Source organism: Pelodiscus sinensis, chromosome 14 (genome assembly GCF_049634645.1).
Source record: "Pelodiscus sinensis isolate JC-2024 chromosome 14, ASM4963464v1, whole genome shotgun sequence".
NCBI lineage: Eukaryota > Metazoa > Chordata > Testudines > Trionychidae > Pelodiscus > Pelodiscus sinensis.
The window spans coordinates 24,369,544-24,388,756 of record NC_134724.1 but is presented as its reverse complement, the minus strand read 5'-3'; the positions used below and the strand labels follow the sequence as shown (position 1 = coordinate 24,388,756).

Below are 19,213 nucleotides of genomic sequence, written 5' to 3'. Positions count from 1 at the left end.
TGGCTGGGAAATAATGGTGTGAGGTGGTGAAGACACGGATGGGGATTCTGTGACTAGAACTCAGGAACAGAAACCTCTTGCAGTTATCTCAAATGCTAAGCTATTTCTTGATACCTTTGGAATATAATATAATCCATAAAATGTAACTAACCTAATAATTTTTTTATCTTATCTGTTTGATATACCAGAATGAAAAACACTTTAGAGAAAAAATTGTTTCAAAGTTCTCATTGTGTAAACATTATATTGGTGAACTGGCTATATCCTAAATACTTTCCAGGAATTTAGTCATTGCTATAGATAGATACAGTTCATCCATTTCATGGTGTTTCTCATACTTTAAATGAACATTAGCGGTATTTATTCATGTTTTTGACGACCAATGTTTTTAGAGCTATTATAATAATAGCTGATGGTGCTTCCTGCGGGGACCAGCTGTGACAAAAAAAACCAAAACCCCCTCAAAGTAAACCCCAACCACATAGGGCTGTAGGCATGTAGCACTCAGGACTTGCACAGTGTTCAGAAGCAGAATAGAATTTGGCCTGAATTGGATGGTTTTTTTAAAAGTAATGTCAGTTTCTGCATGCAACATTTCATCAACTGAAGACAGCGCTTTTCTATATACCTGGACTTATTTATCAGTTTTGAAGAGCGCTCAGAGCCTGATTCCACTGTGCAGCAGCACAAGTGAACACCTAGAGCACCAATGCATTAGAAGCAATAAAATGTTTAGGTCAGAATATGCATGACTGCATGTAGGAGGGGTGGACACTTCTCAGAATTTGATTAAAACAGCAGAAACCTTAGATTTCTGAGACCATTAGTGGTCTGATGTTAATCATCCTGATGCTTGTCTGTGTTTCTTGGCATGAAAAACATCTCCAGTAAGGGCTGTCTTTCCTTCGGGTGCATGGATAAGTCGTTGATTTTTTGGATGTTGTTAAGGCCTCTTCCTTTTGTTGTCTGCACTCTATGCCGTTGCAGAAAAGTCACCAGGATTGCCTTCATCATTACCATGGCAATAAACTTTCCTACGCAGCTACGAGGGCCAAATCCAAAGGGCTGAAAGTAGCGAGAAGGGACCTGTGTGAAACAATGAAAAAGGCAAGTTTTAAAGCAAGTAGAACAATTTCCATTGAATTATTAAGAATATCATTAAAATCGCTAAGCATTTTTGTGAGGAAATCTTTAGACAGACTCTTTCAATGAAGCATTTTCTCACATTCAGACTCTTTGGCCTTAACATCAATTTATTTGTATTTTTTTTATCCCTTTCTTTAAAAAAAATCAAGCAGGCAAATTCTGCCCACCAGTGGTCTTGAATGGAGCATGAATGAGGTCAGGAGGAGGTCTAAGAAACTGGAAATATGTATTTGGATTCCAATGATATCATGATTTCAGCAGATAGCTTATTGATTGGTGTGGGTTGCTATTCATTTAGAACAGCGTGTGTTATGTGGCAAACAGAAGGCATTAAGTCAGATTGTATCGCTCACATTACATTAGTTATGAATCCAAAGAAAATGTGTGTGTTTTAAGTTCTTGGTCAAAAGGGAATATTTTTAGCAGCAAAATTAATTTAGAAAGCAATCAAGAAATCCACTGAGAGAAAAGCCTAAAATGGAAATAATGGGTAAAATTGATGAAATAACCTAGAACGAGTAATTATTTTGATAAATTTAGCCAACTTTTCACTTTGTGAATTTTCCACAATGATTAGTTGTTGGGATGAAGATTGTGTTCAAAGTTCATTGTTGGTAATTGACTTTCAGCATGAAAATATTCACCTTGTTGGTTAGCTTTGATTGGTTAGATAGAGTACATGATACTGTTTATTCTCTGACTGGATGAACGGAAACCATAGTATCTCTTTTCTGACTTGAATCTTCACATTTGTGAGCTCAATATTAATTTATGGCAAATATCCCCTTATAGTTTCTTAAATGTTTCTGCAAAAATACCCACCAGTAAACACATTTCCTAAAATATTCACTAAAAATTAGCACAAAATGCATTTCAAAATTCATTCTTCTGTTCAATTTTTTCATTTGCATATAATGTGTGGATGTTTGGGGGGTATTTGCCAAGAGCTAATAAACGATTTTAATAGGTAACAAACCAGTACCAACACACTGAGTATACAACAGGAGCTTTTAAAATTCTGGGGAAACATTAATACTAATGTTACTCTCAAACTTTAGTATATGGCAGGTTAGTAGAGCAAGCATGAGGAAATTTGCATAGTGGGAAAACCCACAAGATCAGTGAAAGGAAGCTTGCCCTATGTGATCAGGATGGGGATGTACCTGTAGCAAGCCCATCAGAGTTGCAAAGCTTTTGGGCATCCTACCTCTTGAAGTTAAAGAATTCAACACTTGTTTCAGACCTAAGTGCCCCCTGAGAAGTGCTAAACTGATCTTAACATTTCACAGTCTATGTGCTTTTACTATTGAATGCATCACAGTGCCAGCTGCTTACTTCTACTTAATTTGATCAAAAGTGGAGGAACCAAATAATTTGTGTTATAAGTAATACAACGCCACCTCTTACAGCTCTTGATGGATAATCTAAATTCTGACAATGTAAAGCAGCCATGTAACTAATGACAAGCCAAAATTCTGAATGGGAGAAGACAAAAAGCCCAAGGAAGACCCCATAATAGTAAAAGATGTTGCAAATAAGTTTTGCTGTTCATACATTGCTTTGGACATTGGGCCCAATCCTGCAAGGTGCTTATACTTAAACCTGTACTTAAAACTGTACTTGCTGGAGCGGTGCCATATTGCTCAGCTACATGCATGGTTAAGCCTATGAGAATCATTATAATGTGCTATGAAATCTCATGTGTATCCAGATGCTAATGTAGACAATGAGAAACTGATTGTGAGTAGAAAAGACTTAATCTAAATAAGAGGAAGACCCATTTTGCATTTTAATTAGAAGTAATACTCTATCCCCTATCAGAAACAATGAAGAAAACTTACTTTCTTCTCAAAATTTTTGAGAGAAAACTCATTAGGCTTTGGGAAGAAGTCAAGCTTATGCATACGTCCGATGTTCATAATGATATTCGTCCCCTTTTTCACAGGATATCCATCAATTACATCGTCTTGTAAAGCCTTGCGCATGACCAGATCCACAACTGGCTGGTATCTCATACTTTCATAAATAAAATTCTCCACAACCTTTAAGTTCGGCATGTCACTGCTCTGTATGTCTCTGTCACCTTGAGGAATAAAGCAGGCAAAAGAAGTTGATTTTGCTATTCTGATTTTATCTGAATGCTATTTGAAATGTTGGACTTGATGCCAAAATGGTTTGGGTTTTGGAAGTCCCTCTATTGCCAGGGCTGGCCAAAATATGGTCCACAGGCTGGATTTGGCCTGCCAAACCACCAGGTCTGGCTCGCAGAAGCCTCAGCAGGCTCCCTGCCTGCCTCAACCCTGCTGGGCACTAAGAAAAGCTGGCTGCCAGCCCTTGACCACTTACCAAATTCTTTGAGTGCCCCCCATCAAAAATTATTGCTCACCCCTGCTCCATTAAGTAAAAATGTTGTCTCCTTTCATGATACATGTAGCCTCATATACTTCAGAAGCCAAACATACTGTTGACCCACATTAATGCGAATCAAGCATCAAAGGATCTGTCCCAAATCTAAATCTCTTCTCTTCCACAAATCCTGCTGCTATTGCAGACAATAGAAAACTGTTTGAGTTCAGCAGAGCAGGATCAGGACTCTGTATGAAAATGCTTTAATATCCCATAGATTATTAAGATAAATGGACAGATTATTTGACATGTGGCACAAGATACCCATGTACATTACACTTCCAGTGCACCAGTAAGGCCCTTTGCTGAAAGACAGGGATACATACACAAGGAAGACAACTGGCATTTCCACTGTCTTCCTTTCTGAGGGGGTCACACTAATCAGGGGGAAGGCAGGAAACAGGCCTAAGGCCTGAAGGATTCTCTGAACAGTAAGACAGCATGCACTACAGAGGTGTGATTTTGAAAGTGCACTAACATGTTGGGCACTAATTGGTCCTTACAGATGCTGCTGGGATACTCTAGAAGTTCGCTAGTAGACTTTAACCTAGTACTATTTAAAGGCTTTCAAGCTACCAGACATTGCTGCCCCATGTAGATGAGCCTTGGTTCAACTCCCCTTAGAGTCAATGGAATAACATTCATTTATTTACATAGAAATTGGATCAGGACTTTAATTCCTGCCAGGAAGCAGGAGTTTCATAAGAGGTACCATACCCACTTCTAGTCCATCTGCTCTTAGATTGCCTTATCATTCTCTCTATCTTACAGTGATGAAGACCATGTAAGTGTAATTTATGAGATCCTACCACACACCTGAGGGATCCCAACTATGGCTGGTCAGAAAAAAAAAGACCAAAACCTTGATGAATTGGCAAATTGTGATGAAACAAAATGGTGATGGGTTGATTAAAATGAAACTCCACTAGAAATCACCAGGCAGGTTTCCAGTGGAAGTTCATGTGCCAAGGGTTTCAAAACATGCCTTCTAGGCAGATTTCCATCTAAAACCTTCCTGGTTTCCTACAAGCTCATATGTCTGGCTCCTTGGGAATCTGGGCTTCTAGGCTCCCAGTTCCTTGACAGCTCATCCAAGAGCCTGCAATCCTTGATTCCCAGTATTTCAATTCCTTGACAGCCCCAACTCCTAGTTGCTCTGCCCTGACGCAGGCCTCCTGGCTGACTGTCTTAGACTGAGGACTTCCTGCACAGATGGGCAGAACATTTCATGGAAAATTTTTTAAAAATTGGGTTTTATTCTGATTAGTAACAAAGCCAGACTTGAAAAGCTCTCTTAACCCCCACAAAATTGGAATAACCTTCTCCTCCCTTCTCTACTTGTAATCCCTCAGCACAGAGAATAGTGAATCTAGCTCAGATTTTACAGCTATTTTATATTAAACATTTTTTTTAGACATTAGATAACTGTTGAACCTATTTGCGCTCTTCCATTACAGTTCTGTATCCTCTTCAGTTAACTTTAACAGAATGGTTTGAAAACAGTCATGGAATTTTTTGAATTCCTGGCAATTAACAGGAACTGTTTGAAAACTAAACTTTTGGAGAAGTAAACTTTTGGTCAGTTGTACAAAGGAAACAATTATTTCTGAACGCTTCCCTGCTGCCTTGACTCTTCCTTCTCTCACAAATGAGACTGCCTTTAAAATAACAGGTCTTTTTGAAAAACTGAACCCTAAGGCAACAGTGGTTACATTTTAATATGGGAGAAAACTCTGTATTAGTAAAAGAATAATAAAACTTAACCATCTCGCCAAGGTACACAGCACTGACTGGAGAAAGCACTGATGTGTATGAGATTATAAGAGACAATTTGCTTTAGCAAATTCAGCAGTCTGATACATTGTGGCACTTGTACGTTTTGCTGAGGCATTTTGTAGTTGATAGATATGACGCTGACATTTGGCATTAAATTACAGCTGATTGCTTCTAAGAAGCCATGTATAGTTGTGAAAAGAGGCCTTTTAGCTATGTATTAATGAGAACTGTTATTCTTGCATGGCCCCTGGGATTCAACACTTTGATATCAATGTGCTGACTTTAACACACAAGTCCAGAGTTTGCTGCATTCACTTGGGTTATCCAAGCTCCTGGCCAATTAGAAAAACAGACACATTCTCATAAAGAAAGAGAAGAGAGATACAGCTTGCTAGCTAGAGGCAAGAAAGGTGACAGGTGCTGTTTAGCTAAAGCTCTGGAACAACATTGAAAAGAGTCTCAAAATAGTTTTGAACAAATGTTACCTATTTCAGATGTGAGACTTGATTTAAAAGCAATGTAATGAACCAAAATAAAGGTGGATGGGAGTGAATGCAACAAATATCTACATTGTTCAAACTGGGGGGAGAAATTAAAGAAAAGGAAGTCTAGAAATTGAGGGGCATCCATTCATTAGCACCCACAGAGAGGACCAGAATATGGACTAGATTTTAAAAAATCCTCTACCTTTTCAGCCATTTGACCATTTTGGTTGATTGGGTCTCAACTCCCAGTTGGTCTACAACTTTCTACTACTGAGTAGGGATGTAATAGTGTAGTCGATTAAATGATTAACTGATAAGCAAAAGCTTATAGGTTAATGCTATAGGCTGTGTGCATTTCTCTCCCCCACTCCCCACACATACACACTCCTGCCAAAGCAAAATACAGGACAATGTAGCACTTTAAAGACTAACAAGATGGTTTATTAGCTGATGAGCTTTCGTGGGCCAGACCCACTTCCTCAGATCAGTACATTTTTTAACAGGCTGGCCAGCAGTCCAGCTCAGTCCCAGCTTGTGCCAGGTCCAGGATCTACCTCTGCTGCAGCTCTGCATTTAAAGTGTATTAGGAGCTGGGAGGGCAGGCAGCCCCACTCAGTCCCAGCTCGTGCTGGGTCTGGGAGCTCAGACCACCCCCAAACAGGGGCTGCTACCACCCTGCACTGCTGCCTCTGTATCAGAGGCAGCAGCACGGGGAGACAGGCAGCTGGTCCACGAGGGAGCTGGTTTTAAAACTGGCTTCATTCATGGACCAGCTCCTGCCTGGCACCCCACGCTGCTGCCTCTGATACAGAGGCAGCAGTGCAGAATGGCAGGAGGCTCCTCAGGAGAGGGGCCAGAGCACATTGGTTACCTGGGGACTATAGAATAGTCAAGCAACTGTTAAGAATTTCTGAAGTTATTTGAGTATTCAATTAAATGATATTTTACATCCCTACTACTGAAGTGCTCAAACCAGAAAAACACTTTGAGTGCATGTTTAAATTCATATGTATTTAAGTAAGTATTTAGGCACATGCTTATTTCCCATTAACTTCTTAGGCATTTAAGAATAGGACTGAAGTTAAGCACTTGCTAAAGTAGTCTCTAAAGAGGGATGTTTTCCAGAACTGGGGCCTCATTTCAGTATTAGATATGTGGCTTCACCAGTACCTTGGAGAGGGACTTCCACAGTGCAGGTGGTGAATCCTTTGGTATTGTCATATAATATATTTTAATGATATAGCATATCCAAAATAAAACAAAAGATTAAGTTCATCACTAGTAGATCAATTTGCAAATTCTAAGTTTAACTCCTTTTTCCAAATATTTTTGATTACTTGTAAGGTTTGACCAATATGCAGAAAATATTCACATGCTATATTTCTTAATTTCAAATTTCCCAGAGAGAATATAATATTTTAAAACAGCTTTCTACCTACCATAGTAGATATAGAGGGATGAAAATATTTAATAAGATATGAATAGTTGTCAGCTCAGCTCAACTGGTGGTATCATACCTAATTTCATAGTTCAAGACGAGGGCTAAAATCCACTTCTGCTATCAAGTGTCAGAGGGATAGCCATATTAGTCTGTAACTTTAAAAACAACTAACAGTCCTGTGGCACCTTAGAGACTAACAAATGTATTAGGTCATGAGCTTTAGAGGGAAAAACCCACTTCATCAGATGAGTTGGAGTGGAAATTACAGAATCCACAGTATATATATAACAGCAAAAGAAGTTTCCTGTTAATTGTAGAACTGTTAATTGTTAATTAGGACAACTGTAGGATAATTGTTAATGAAGCTAATTAAATCTGGCTTGATGTAGTTCATTCATGGCATTTGATGTGGAAATGTGAATATCAAAGCCAGGGAAATTGTTTTTGTAGTGCCTTAAACATTTAGGATCTTTACCCAGTCCTAAGTTGATAGGGTTGAACTTCTACTATCAGTTACACCTGTATAAATCCAGAGTAATCCCACTGAGGTCAGGGAAGTGACAACAGGTTTTCACTGTAATGGCTAAGGGCTGAATTTGGCCTCATCATTCTAGCAGATTTGCTTATGATCCTAATTTACTTCCTCAGTAATAGTGTACCTTTTATCATTTTCCATTCAGTTTTGAATGCTCCTTAAGAAGATCTTTTTTCTTACAATATGATGCAGCAAGATAATTTTGCAAAACTTTAGATTTTTCTCCCTGAAAATAATTATATGATTACTGAAGCATAATGGTCTTCCAACATCATTGACTTTATAGTCAGCCCTTACCTATAACAGCTTCGATTTCCTTCATCATTTCCTCTTCCACCTCAGGGTGCTCTGCAATCAGTACTAGCATGAAGAAGAGAGTCACAGACAGAGTGTCAGGTGCAGCTATCATCATCTCCAACACACACTGGTTCACATTGTCACCAGTCATATCTCCACGGCTCTACAAAATTCAAGAGGCAAATGTTGAATTTGCACTTCTGCAAAAGTCCTTGGATCAACAGGAAGGGAAGAATGTAGAATATGTAGACTCAGCTGAAACAACTGGTTCAAATCCTATAAATGTTTACATAGTTCTTTATACAAGTGGGATAGATAAGTAACATCCATTTACCAAGTCTCTCCGATGAAGCACTGAAAACCAATGTTTTACATGGTGTATATGATTCTATAACATTTTTTAAGCTATGTAGTGGTTTGTGCTTAACCCAAATTCCTCTTCCACTTACTGTGCTGCAGCACGCTGTGCACCATTCACTTGCTGTGCTCCATCAGGGTATGTCTACACTGCCACCCTAGTTCGAACTAGGGTGGCTAATGTAGTCATTCGAACTTGCAAATGAAGCCTGGGATTAAAATATCCTGGGCTTTATTTGCATGTTCCCAGGCACCGCCATTTTTAAATGCCCGATAGTTTGAACTCTCTGCCTGTGGCTACATGCGGCATGGGCTAGGCAGTTTGAATTAAAGCTCCTAAGGAGGAAGAGTAACGGTAGTTCGAATTAGGAGCTTTAATTCAAACTGCCTAGCCCATGCTACGTGTAGCTGTGGGCAGGAAGTTCGAACTATCGGGCATTTAAAAATAGCGGCGCCCAGGAACATGCAAATAAAGCCCGGGATATTTTAATCCCAGGCTTCATTTTCAAGTTCGAATGACTACATTAGCCACCCTAGTTCGAACTAGGGTGGCAGTGTAGACATACCCTCAGAGCATACTTGATTGCCAGACACAGGCCTGCTGACAGAGGGAGCAAAGGGGGCAACTATGCTGGGTCCCAGCAATACAAAAGGGCCCGGAGCACCTAGCAACTGCTGCTACTGTGGCAGTGGTGGCAGCTGGAGCCCCGGACCTCTTAAATCACTGCCAGAGCTCCAGGCAGCACTAAGGGCTGTGGAGAGGGCACTGCAATGCTTTCTGTGTGGTGCTAAGGGCTGGCTAACCCAGCCCCATCCCTTTGCCTGTGGGCTGGTGAGGCTGTCAGCCCTGCTGTTCAGTCATTCTACATGACTCTGATTTCTGAAGCCCTTGGATATTCCTTTAGAATAAAAGGTATTTATATAAATGGAAAATACAGGGGTCAAAGAGAGACTGGAGGGGATGTGGGCATGAGCTTTAGAGTCTTGGGCATGTGGATATAACCTGAAAAGGGTCAGACAAGCAACCAAGCATTTGGATGCAGTTATTCAAAGCCTGGAACCTTATTGAGGTGCTCCAAACACTCTTATTTTGCATTAGTTTCAAATGGCATTACTTTCTACTGTGCAGGTTGAGTCAAACTCTGTTACAAGTCCTATTTTGTTCTCAGTGACATTGGCATTTTGGACAAATCCATATTTTGCTGATAATCTCATTACCTGTGCAAAAATCAGTTGTGATGCAAAGTCCATGGGCTCTTTCAGTTTTTCAGCAGTGGAAAGTCTCTGTCTTTTCTGTTCTATTAAGATTTCGATTGCATCTTTCAAATCCTTTCTGAAAGCAGATGGAACCCAGAATATCTATAAGAGTCTGATATTTTAGTAAAGCAGGATGGGACATTTAAGGCTATCTTGGACAATAAATTTAACAATAAAACAGACAATTTGTTTGCAAATAGTTTTGTAGTGAAGTAGTAAAACAAGGCAGATTGCATCTAGAAAAATGAAAAGTGACTACTGTTCTTATACTGAAAGAACATAGTTTTGTGCTGCCTGAACCGATTGGTCCATCAAGTAAGGCAATATGCCACTAGCAGTTTCCAAAACAGGCTGATCCAGAGGAAGGTGGGCAAATCCACAAAACAGGTAGCCCACTGTAAAATGCTTTATGTAAGAGAGGGAAAAAATTCATGATAATTATTAAATTTGATATAAACGTAGCAAGGAATTTTACAGCTTGACTACATACTAAAGAAGTAATATTATCTTTTATTTGTTCTACATTTATTGCTCACACCATACAGGAGATGAAAAAGCTCTGCTCCTTATATGAGTGACTAAACATTATTTGGGAAGTTACTACTGACATTTCCCAATGTTTTGGTGGATTTCTTCTATGGCTTTACCATATTGTTTTCATCATTGGACCATGATAACACATTTTGCAAAGGTTGAATGCTGGTAAGGTTAGAAATTTAGCGGTAATGGCCTAAATGTGGTAGAGCTGCTCAAAATTCACCAAATTTAATTGTTTTTTCAAAATGTTGTGGGTTTTCAGCAATAAACAACTAAAAGAAAGTCAGCAATGTAATTTATTTTGTGGGTTTTAACTGGCTGTATGTTGCAATTCTTAGATTTTTGAAATTTTCTGAAATATTTAGGATATGCTCAGTAAAAATAATGATGATAATAATCATTACCTTTACAGTTTCTATTATGTATGTGTTTTGTCAGCACTATATTTGGTGTTTACCATAGTGAGAGTTGACTGCATTCTTTAGGGTATGTCTACACTTGCACCCTCATTCGAACTAGGGATGCAAATGCAGGCATTTGAAATAGTCAGTGAAGTGGGGATTTAAATATCCCGTGCTTCATTAGCATGATCTCGCCAGCTCGTTACTCCAAATGCCAGCTGTTTCAAAAGTGAACCAAAGGGTTTGGTTCGAACTAATGCGTCCTGGCATGCACTTTCACTTTCGAAACAGCTGGCATTCAGAGTAATGCGCCGGCGAGATCATGCTAATGAAGCACGGGATATTTAAATCCCCGCTATATTGACTATTTCGAATGCCTGCATTTGCCTGTATTTGCATCCCTAGTTCAAACTAGGGTGCAAGTATAGACATACCCTTTGTGACCAGGGTACTCCTCAAAAAGGCACAGTTGTTTTATATATAGCGGTAGAACCATAGTAATAACAACCATTGTGCATTGATTAAAATTTGAATTGAATTAGAAACCTATGGGAAAACATGATATTCCACATTTTTGTAATTCAGTTCACTTTATGTTCAGCAATGTCACATTCACAGTAGGAAATAGTGGCCATTAAAAATTCAATATTTACCTATATTTGATAGCTAATGGTTTCCAAGTCCCCGACAGTTATCTCTCTAAGACAGGGATGGGCAATAATATGGTCATGGCTCACCAGGCATATTAAGTACATCTCTGATATCGTACATACTATTGTGTAGTGACTAATGTTGGCACTTTAGAGATTGACTGGAGACAAGATTTCACTTTCTATGTGAATTTTGCCATTGATTTCCCTGGGCACAGGATTTCCACCAGGGTAGATAGACTTCCTTCGTTAAAATCCCATAAGCACTAACATGATACAGTTCTGCGGTGATCTGGAAGCCTACTTTCGCCGTCTCCGTCTCAAGGAATACTTCCAACACGACACTGAACAGTGCACTGACACACAGATACCTTCCCACCAACAGCACAAGAAGAAGAACTCCACATGGACTCCTCCTGAGGGCCGAAATGGCAGTCTGGACCTCTACATAGAATGCTTCCGCCGACGTGCACAGGCAGAAATTGTGGAAAAACAGCATCGCTTGCCTGGTAACCTCAGTCGTGCAGAACGCAATGCCATCCACAGCCTCCGGAACAACTCTGACATTATAATCAAAGAGGCTGACAAAGGAGGTGCTGTTGTCATCATGAACAGGCCTGACTACCTAAAGGAGGCTGCCAGACAACTCTCCAATACCAAATTCTACAGGCCACTTTCCTCAGATCCCACTAAGGAATATACTAAGAAACTGCACCATCTGCTCAGGACACTCCCTAAAGAAACACAGGAACAAATCGACACACCTTTAGAGCCCCAACCAGGGTTGTTCTATCTATTACCCAAGATCCACAAATCTGGAAATCCCGGACGCCCCATCATCTCGGGCATTGGCACTCTTACTGAAGGACTGTCTGGCTATGTGGACTCTCTGCTCAGACCCTACGCCACCAGCACTCCCAGTTACCTTCGTGACACTACGGATTTCCTGAGAAAACTACAATGCATAGGTGATCTTCCAGAAAACACCATCCTAGCCACCATGGATGTAGAGGCTCTCTACACAAACATCCCACATGCAGATGGAGTACAAGCTGTCAGGAACAGTATTCCTGATGATGCCACAGCACAACTGGTGGCTGAACTCTGTGAATTTATCCTCACACACTATTTCAGATTTGGTGACAACATAAACCTCCAGACCAGTGGCACTGCTATGGGCACCCGCATGGCCCCACAATACGCCAACATTTTTATGGCTGACCTGGAACAACGCTTCCTCAGCTCTCGTCCACTTACACCCCTTCTCTACCTACGCTACATCGATGACATCTTCATCATCTGGACCCATGGGAAGGAGACTCTGGAAGAATTTCACCATGATTTCAACAGCTTCCACCCCACCATCAACCTCAGCATGGACCAATCTACACGGGAGGTCCATTTCCTGGACACCACGATACAAATAAGTGACGGTCATATCAATACCACCCTATACCGAAAACCTACCGACCGCTATACTTACCTGCATGCCTCCAGTTTCCATCCCGGACACACCACACGATCCATTGTTTACAGCCAAGCACTGAGGTACAACTGCATATGCTCCAACCCCTCAGACAGAGACCTACACCTACAAGACTTTCAACAAGCATTCTGTAAACTGCGATACCCACACGAGGAAGTGAGGAGACAGATTGACAGAGCCAGACGTGTACCCAGAAGCCTCCTGCTACGGGACAAGCCCAAGAAAGAAACCAACAGAACACCACTGGCCATCACCTACAGTCCCCAGCTAAAACCTCTCCAACGCATCATTAGTGATCTTCAACCCATCCTGGACAATGATCCCTCGCTTTCACAGGCCTTGGGATGTAGGCCGGTCCTTGCCCACAGACAACCCGCCAACCTGAAGCATATTCTCACCAGCAACTACACACCGCACCATAATAACTCGAACTCAGGAACCAATCCTTGCAACAAACCTCGGTGCCAACTCTGCCCACATATATACACCAGCAACACCATCACAGGACCTAACCAGATCAGCCATACTGTCACTGGTACATTCTCCTGCACATCCACCAACGTAATATATGCCATCATGTGTCAACAATGCCCCACTGCTATATACATCGGCCAAACAGGACAGTCCCTACGTAAAAGAATCAATGGACACAAATCTGATATTAGGAATGGCAACATACAAAAACCTGTAGGGGAACACTTCAATCTTCCTGGACACACAATTGCAGATCTAAAAGTAGCCATCCTGCAGCAAAAAAACTTCAGGACCAGACTTCAAAGAGAAACTGCTGAGCTACAGTTCATCTTTAAGTTTGACACAATCAACTCTGGATTAAACAAAGACTGTGAATGGCTCGCTAACTACAAAAGCAGCTTCTGTTCTCTTGGAATTCACACCTCCAGATCAGCTGCTAGAAGTGGGCCTCATCCTCCTTGATTGGATCCACCTGGTCATCTCCAGCCTGATCCTGGCCTGCATATTTATTCCTGCCTCTGGAAATTTCCACTACATGCATCTGACGAAGTGGGTCTTGGCCCACGAAAGCTTATGCTCCTACACTTCAGTTAGTCTATAAGGTGCCACAGGACTCCTCGTCGCTTTTGCATAAGTACTTTGTGACATAATAGTATGAAAAGTTCTTATTATGCATGCTTGAAAATAAGTGTTTTATTAGACTAGTCAAGGACACCAGTACAGATAAGGATGAAGTTTGTTTTATAATCCATCATCTTTTAGTAGAGAAAACAAAGGAAAGCAAGAAAACTCAGTGGAAAATATTTTGGTTGTTTTTAGTGTTTGATCCATCCGAGATGAGAAACAGCATGATAAATGCTTTGTTTAAACCTGAATTGAAGAGTTTTGACAAAGATACAAGCACCAACAAGCAGGATTATACTGACATGCTAACAACATTCACTATAGTTCCATGGAAAAAAGGTCTCAAAGAGTTAGCTGTGTAAGTCTGTAACTTAGAACACAACGAGCAGTCCTGTGGCACCTTAGAGACTACAGGTTGAACCTCCGTAAATGAGTACTCTCTTGTCTGGCAATATCTGTGGTCCAGGATGACCATGGATGATCCAGGAACAGAGAGTCCCTGTGGAGTACTGGTATTTAGAAGCTGTGCGGGCCAGCAGGACTGCAGGCTGGTGACAGCAAGGGGCTGCTCAGCAGGGCCAAGAGACCACAGCAGCACGCCCCTGCTGAGCTGCCTGGGGCCTGTGAGCCTGGTGCGCAGTCTCAGGGCTGCTCAGCAGGCATGCCGGGCAGAGCCAGGAGCCTCAACGAGGCCCAGAGCACTCCAGCGAGGTTGCTCAGTGTGGCAGGCAAGGAGGGATGGGGACCAGCAGGGCCTGTGGCAGGCCCAGGGCTGGGAGGGATGGTAGCGGGGGGTGGGGGAGCGAGGAGGGGGAGGGAAGGCAGATATGATCTTCCCTGGTCCAGTAAAATCCCTCATCTGGGACTGATCAAGTCCCAAGGGTGCTGGACCAGGGAGGTCCAACCTGTAACAAATGTATTAGGTCATGAGCTTTACCCACAAAAGCTCATGACCTAATAAATGTGTTAGTCCCTAAAGTGCCACAGGACTGCTTGTCATTTTATATTTATATTTCCACGAGTATAAAAAGGACTTACTGACTCAAGGAATTACCCGTCTCCTAGATTACTACTGGAGTGCTGGTTGGTTGGCCACTCAGTGGAAGTGGATACTGTAAGATGGCATTTCATTGCCTGTGTGAAGTGAACTGGTGATTTTCAGTTGTATACCTCGGTCAATTAGCACTAGTGTGTCTCAGCAGAGAAACCAGGACTGAATTGGCAAACGGTCAGAATGACCTTCTAGATGAGTGACCAGGCACCACACAACAGGCCTGAAGCACAGAGACTTTAAATCTAGAAGGCACTATCTTGATCATTTAGTCTGACCTCCTGCACATTACTAGCCACAGAATATAGGTGAGTTTGGTCTCTAGGGCTCTCAGCCCATCCATTTCAGAAACGCTTCATTCATTTTTAAAATGCAGAGAGCTAACTGACATGCAAGAGTGACTGCAGGAAGGACGGATTTATCTTACTCACATTATTTGTAAAACCATTGATACTTACGCTGACTTTTCGTATTTCTTGTACAGCCACGAAATCTTAAAGAAGATGTCAGGTTTCAATAAGAGTGCTTGCCAAGCATCAAAGTAGTTCTGAATTTTAAGCACCAGGGCATTTTCTGAAAATTAAAAACAAACAGCAGTGTAAAATGTACACTTCAATAGCTCCTTCACAGAAATGTCACCCAAACCTACACAAGAAAGGCCTGCTCCTGCTGAAGTTAGGAGGATCTAGATCAGGCCTTCCAAGTAGGATTTCAATATTATCATACGTCTCTCCCACTGCCATGGCATTGTCATCACAGACATTCTAATATTTTATTTTAATATTTGACAATAGCGGCATGAAATATATTTAGAATCCTGTCAGATTGTGCAGTATGTTGTAAAAACCAAGGCTCTTCAGCTGAAAGATGCTGCAATGTGATAAGCAATGCCAGCTCATCTCCCACACAAGCGGAGTGATGGTAAGTGGGGGATTACAAATGAGTGGAAAACGGGCAAGCAACAGTTTTGCTCAGTGGAAAGTTTATTCTGACTCTTAAGTGCATATAATCTTGGGATAGGAGCCTTTTATGTAGGGCCATCCGTAGGCATATACAGCATATGTAGCTGCATAGGGCACCTGAAAATTTGGAGCACCAAATTTTTGGGTGCCCACATGCAGCTACATGTGATCATGTGCCTATGGAGAACCCTGATCGGCATCTGTTGATTTCTGTCTGGCCCAGCCCTCTCTCAGCCATCATCAGCAAGATTGCTTTCTCCCTGCCTTCTTCCTCTTCCCCACCCATGTGCTTCTCTTGGTCAGCCAGCCAATGTTCCTTACTGCCATGCTGGGGATGGGGAGGATCCCTCCGTCTCTGCAGCTCCATGCCCACACCAAGGGAATCCCCAAGCTCTGACAGAAGCCACACTGGGATGGGGTGCGGCCAGAGGGAAGCCAACCCCCAGCAGAAGCTATACACGTGGGGGCATGAGGGAAGCCTGGAACCCTGGCAGAAGCCATGGGGAAGGAACAGCCTTAGGTAACTCGCACAGGGCTGCACACATTGTAAGGATGGCCCTGCTTCCAGGTAAATAGAAAACTTTTATTTGCAGATTTCATAAAACTTTTTTCTGCCAACAAATATTCTGCAGCTGGCAATTTGGTATTTTCTCTATTGTGGGCATGCTGAAGACATAGGGGCTGTGTCTACACTGGGCCACTTATTCCGGAAAATCAGCTGCTTTTCCAGAATAAGCTGCGAGCTGTCTACACTGGCCCTTGAATTTCCGGAAAAGCAACGATGCTCTACTGTACAAAATCAGCCGCTATTCCGGAAAAATTATTCTGCTCCCGCTCGGGCATAAGTCCTTATTCCGGAACACTGTTCCGAAAAAGGGCCAGTGTAGACAGTCCAGTAGTCTTTTCCGGAAAAGCGCGTCTACATTGGCCCCAGACGCTTTTCCGGAAAAAGGGTTTTTCCGGAAAAGCAGCCTGCCAATGTAGACGGTCCTTTTCCAGGAAAAACTGAAAACGGAATAGTATTCAGTTTTAAGCAGTTCTGGAAATTCATGCCAGTGTAGACACAGACAAAGAGTGGATTACTTCTTTGACTTTACTGTACTGTGATTGCTAGGAACACTGGAAAACTAGCCTATCAAGATGCAGATCCTACTTCTCAATCCAGGGGTCTTGTCAGGCTTACAAACAGAATACAGGTTTGTAAACACCATTTTAATCTCTTTCATGATTTGAATTAATTGCAATCAGATCTGACTGTTATTAAAAACTGAACATTAGAGCTAGTCCCTCTTGTGCTTGCTCAGACACAGCTCCCTATTCATAGCACTGGGAAATTTTGCATGAATATGAACCTGAAAAGTGGACCCATTATGAGATATAAGAATATTATCTGTACCATCTAAAGGGATCCCTAGAAAGAGTTTGTTAGAAGTGTCCAGTGTGATCTGTCTCATAAAATTCAGGACATTGATGTTTTCCAGTCCAGCAGTAACATCATCCAATCTGTCCAGATGGACTTTCGTTGATTCAACACAAATTGCTATCATACTCACGAGTCCTGGTCCAGACAAAGCTGAAATGTACATATAAAATAGTCAGAAGATTAACTCCCATGTTACATGTATTATCCAACTACTGGCAGTAAAGTTGTAACAGATGATGATGTAATCAAAATAACTGGATAGACATTTTTTATAATTTTTAGTTTCATAACCTACCTCTGATTTAAAAAAACACACACTTTGGACATATTGATTAAAATAGCAAAATATAAACTCAAAGCAAATATATGTGCTCCCATTTCCCTGGCAGTACTATTAAAATATTTAACACAATGGTGAGGGAGTCATTGAAACTCTGGCTGTCTTGTGAAACCTGCAAGTTTGTTGGAATCATTAAAGTTATTAGGTTCAAATGACCCAAAATGTTACAAAAATGTCCATAATCAAAAACTTCCAGGTTATCTTTGTTGAAACTATGTAAGCCTCTAATTACAAGGGCTGCACAGCCCTTTAAACAAAACAAAAAACAAAACAAAAACAACTTCAGGCCCAGATTCTCAAAGGAACTTAGGGTATGTCTACACTGCAGCGCTAATTTGAACTAGCTTAGTTCGAATTCGTTAATTTGAACTAAGCTAATTCGAACTAACGCATCCAGACTAAAAAACTAGTTCGAATTAGCGTTTTGCTAATTCGAACTAGCATGTCCACACAGAGTGGACCCTGAACTGGGGTTAAGGATGGCCGGAAGCAGTGCCGGCAGGGCATAAGATGAGGACTTAGAGCGTGGAGTTGCTATCTCAGGCTAGCCGAGGGCTGTGCTTAAAGGGACCCGACCCCCACCCCAGACAGACAGTTCTCAGGGGTGCCCCGCTTGCAAAGCAGTCCTAGCTTGGATTGCCCGGAGTACCCGCACTGGGCACATCACAGCACTCGGCCATCAGACCGGCTGCACTTGCCACAGGCTGCCATCTGGGGAGAGGGGACAATTGGGGGGCTGCAGGAGAGCTTCCACCCCCAGAAGCCCACAGAGCCAGCCCAGTCCTCCCCATTGGGGGCTCGTACCCCATTCCTCCCTCACCTCCTTCCACTTACCCCTCCCTAGCCCCCCTTCCTGATGTACAAAATAGAGGACAATTGTGTTCAAAAATAGAATCTCTCTTTATTGAACAAAACTGGGGGAGACTGGGAAAAGGAGGTGGGAGAGGGGAAGAGAGGGTGGGAGAGGGGAGGGCAACTACAATGATGAGGGGTTTGGAACAAGTCCCATATGAAGAGAGGCTAAAGAGACTGGGACTTTTCAGCTTAGAAAAAAGGAGAAGGAGGGGGGATATGATAGAGGTCTATAAAAGCATGAGTGGGGTGGAGAGGGTGCATATAGAAAAGTTCTTCATTAGTTCCCATAATAGAAGGACTAGAGGACACCAAAGGAAAGGAATGGGTAGCAGGCTTCAAACTAGTAACAGAAAGTTGTTCTTCACAAAGCAAAGAGTCAACCTGTGGAACTCCTTGCTGCAGGAGGCTGTGAAGGCTAGAACTAGAACAGAGTTTAAAGAGAAGTGAGATAAAGTGATGGAGGTTGGGTCCATGGAGTGGTATTAGCCAGGGGGTAGGAGTGGTGTCCCTGCCCGAAGTTTGTGGAAGGCTGGAGAGGGATGGCACAAGACAAATGGCTTGGTCACTGTCTTTGATCCATCCCCTCCAGGGTCCCTAGTGTGGGCCACTGTCGGTAGACAGGCTACTGGGCTAGATGGACCTTTGGTCTGACCCAGTACGGCCATTCTAAGCTCAGGGCTCAGGGTCGGGGGGTCTCAGTGGACCACCTT

The 19,213-nt window shown here is 42.1% G+C and overlaps 1 protein-coding gene across 2 annotated transcripts in view; it reads right to left on the bottom strand.

Annotated features, from left to right (window-relative positions):
* Positions 1-213: 213 nt before the first annotated feature.
* The window catches only part of CYP19A1 (cytochrome P450 family 19 subfamily A member 1), a 42,382-nt gene continuing 23,382 nt past the window's right edge, over positions 214-19,213 (bottom strand). For both annotated transcript variants that reach the window (XM_075897235.1, XM_006135075.4), the window contains exons 6-11: positions 17,282-17,458; positions 15,382-15,496; positions 9,662-9,776; positions 8,087-8,249; positions 2,988-3,229; positions 214-1,086 (exon numbers count right to left, since the gene is read on the bottom strand). In XM_075897235.1, coding sequence (XP_075753350.1) covers positions 838-1,086; positions 2,988-3,229; positions 8,087-8,249; positions 9,662-9,776; positions 15,382-15,496; positions 17,282-17,458 — 1,061 coding nt within the window. In that variant the 3' untranslated portion in view covers positions 214-837. The remainder of the gene's footprint in view (positions 1,087-2,987; positions 3,230-8,086; positions 8,250-9,661; positions 9,777-15,381; positions 15,497-17,281; positions 17,459-19,213) is intronic.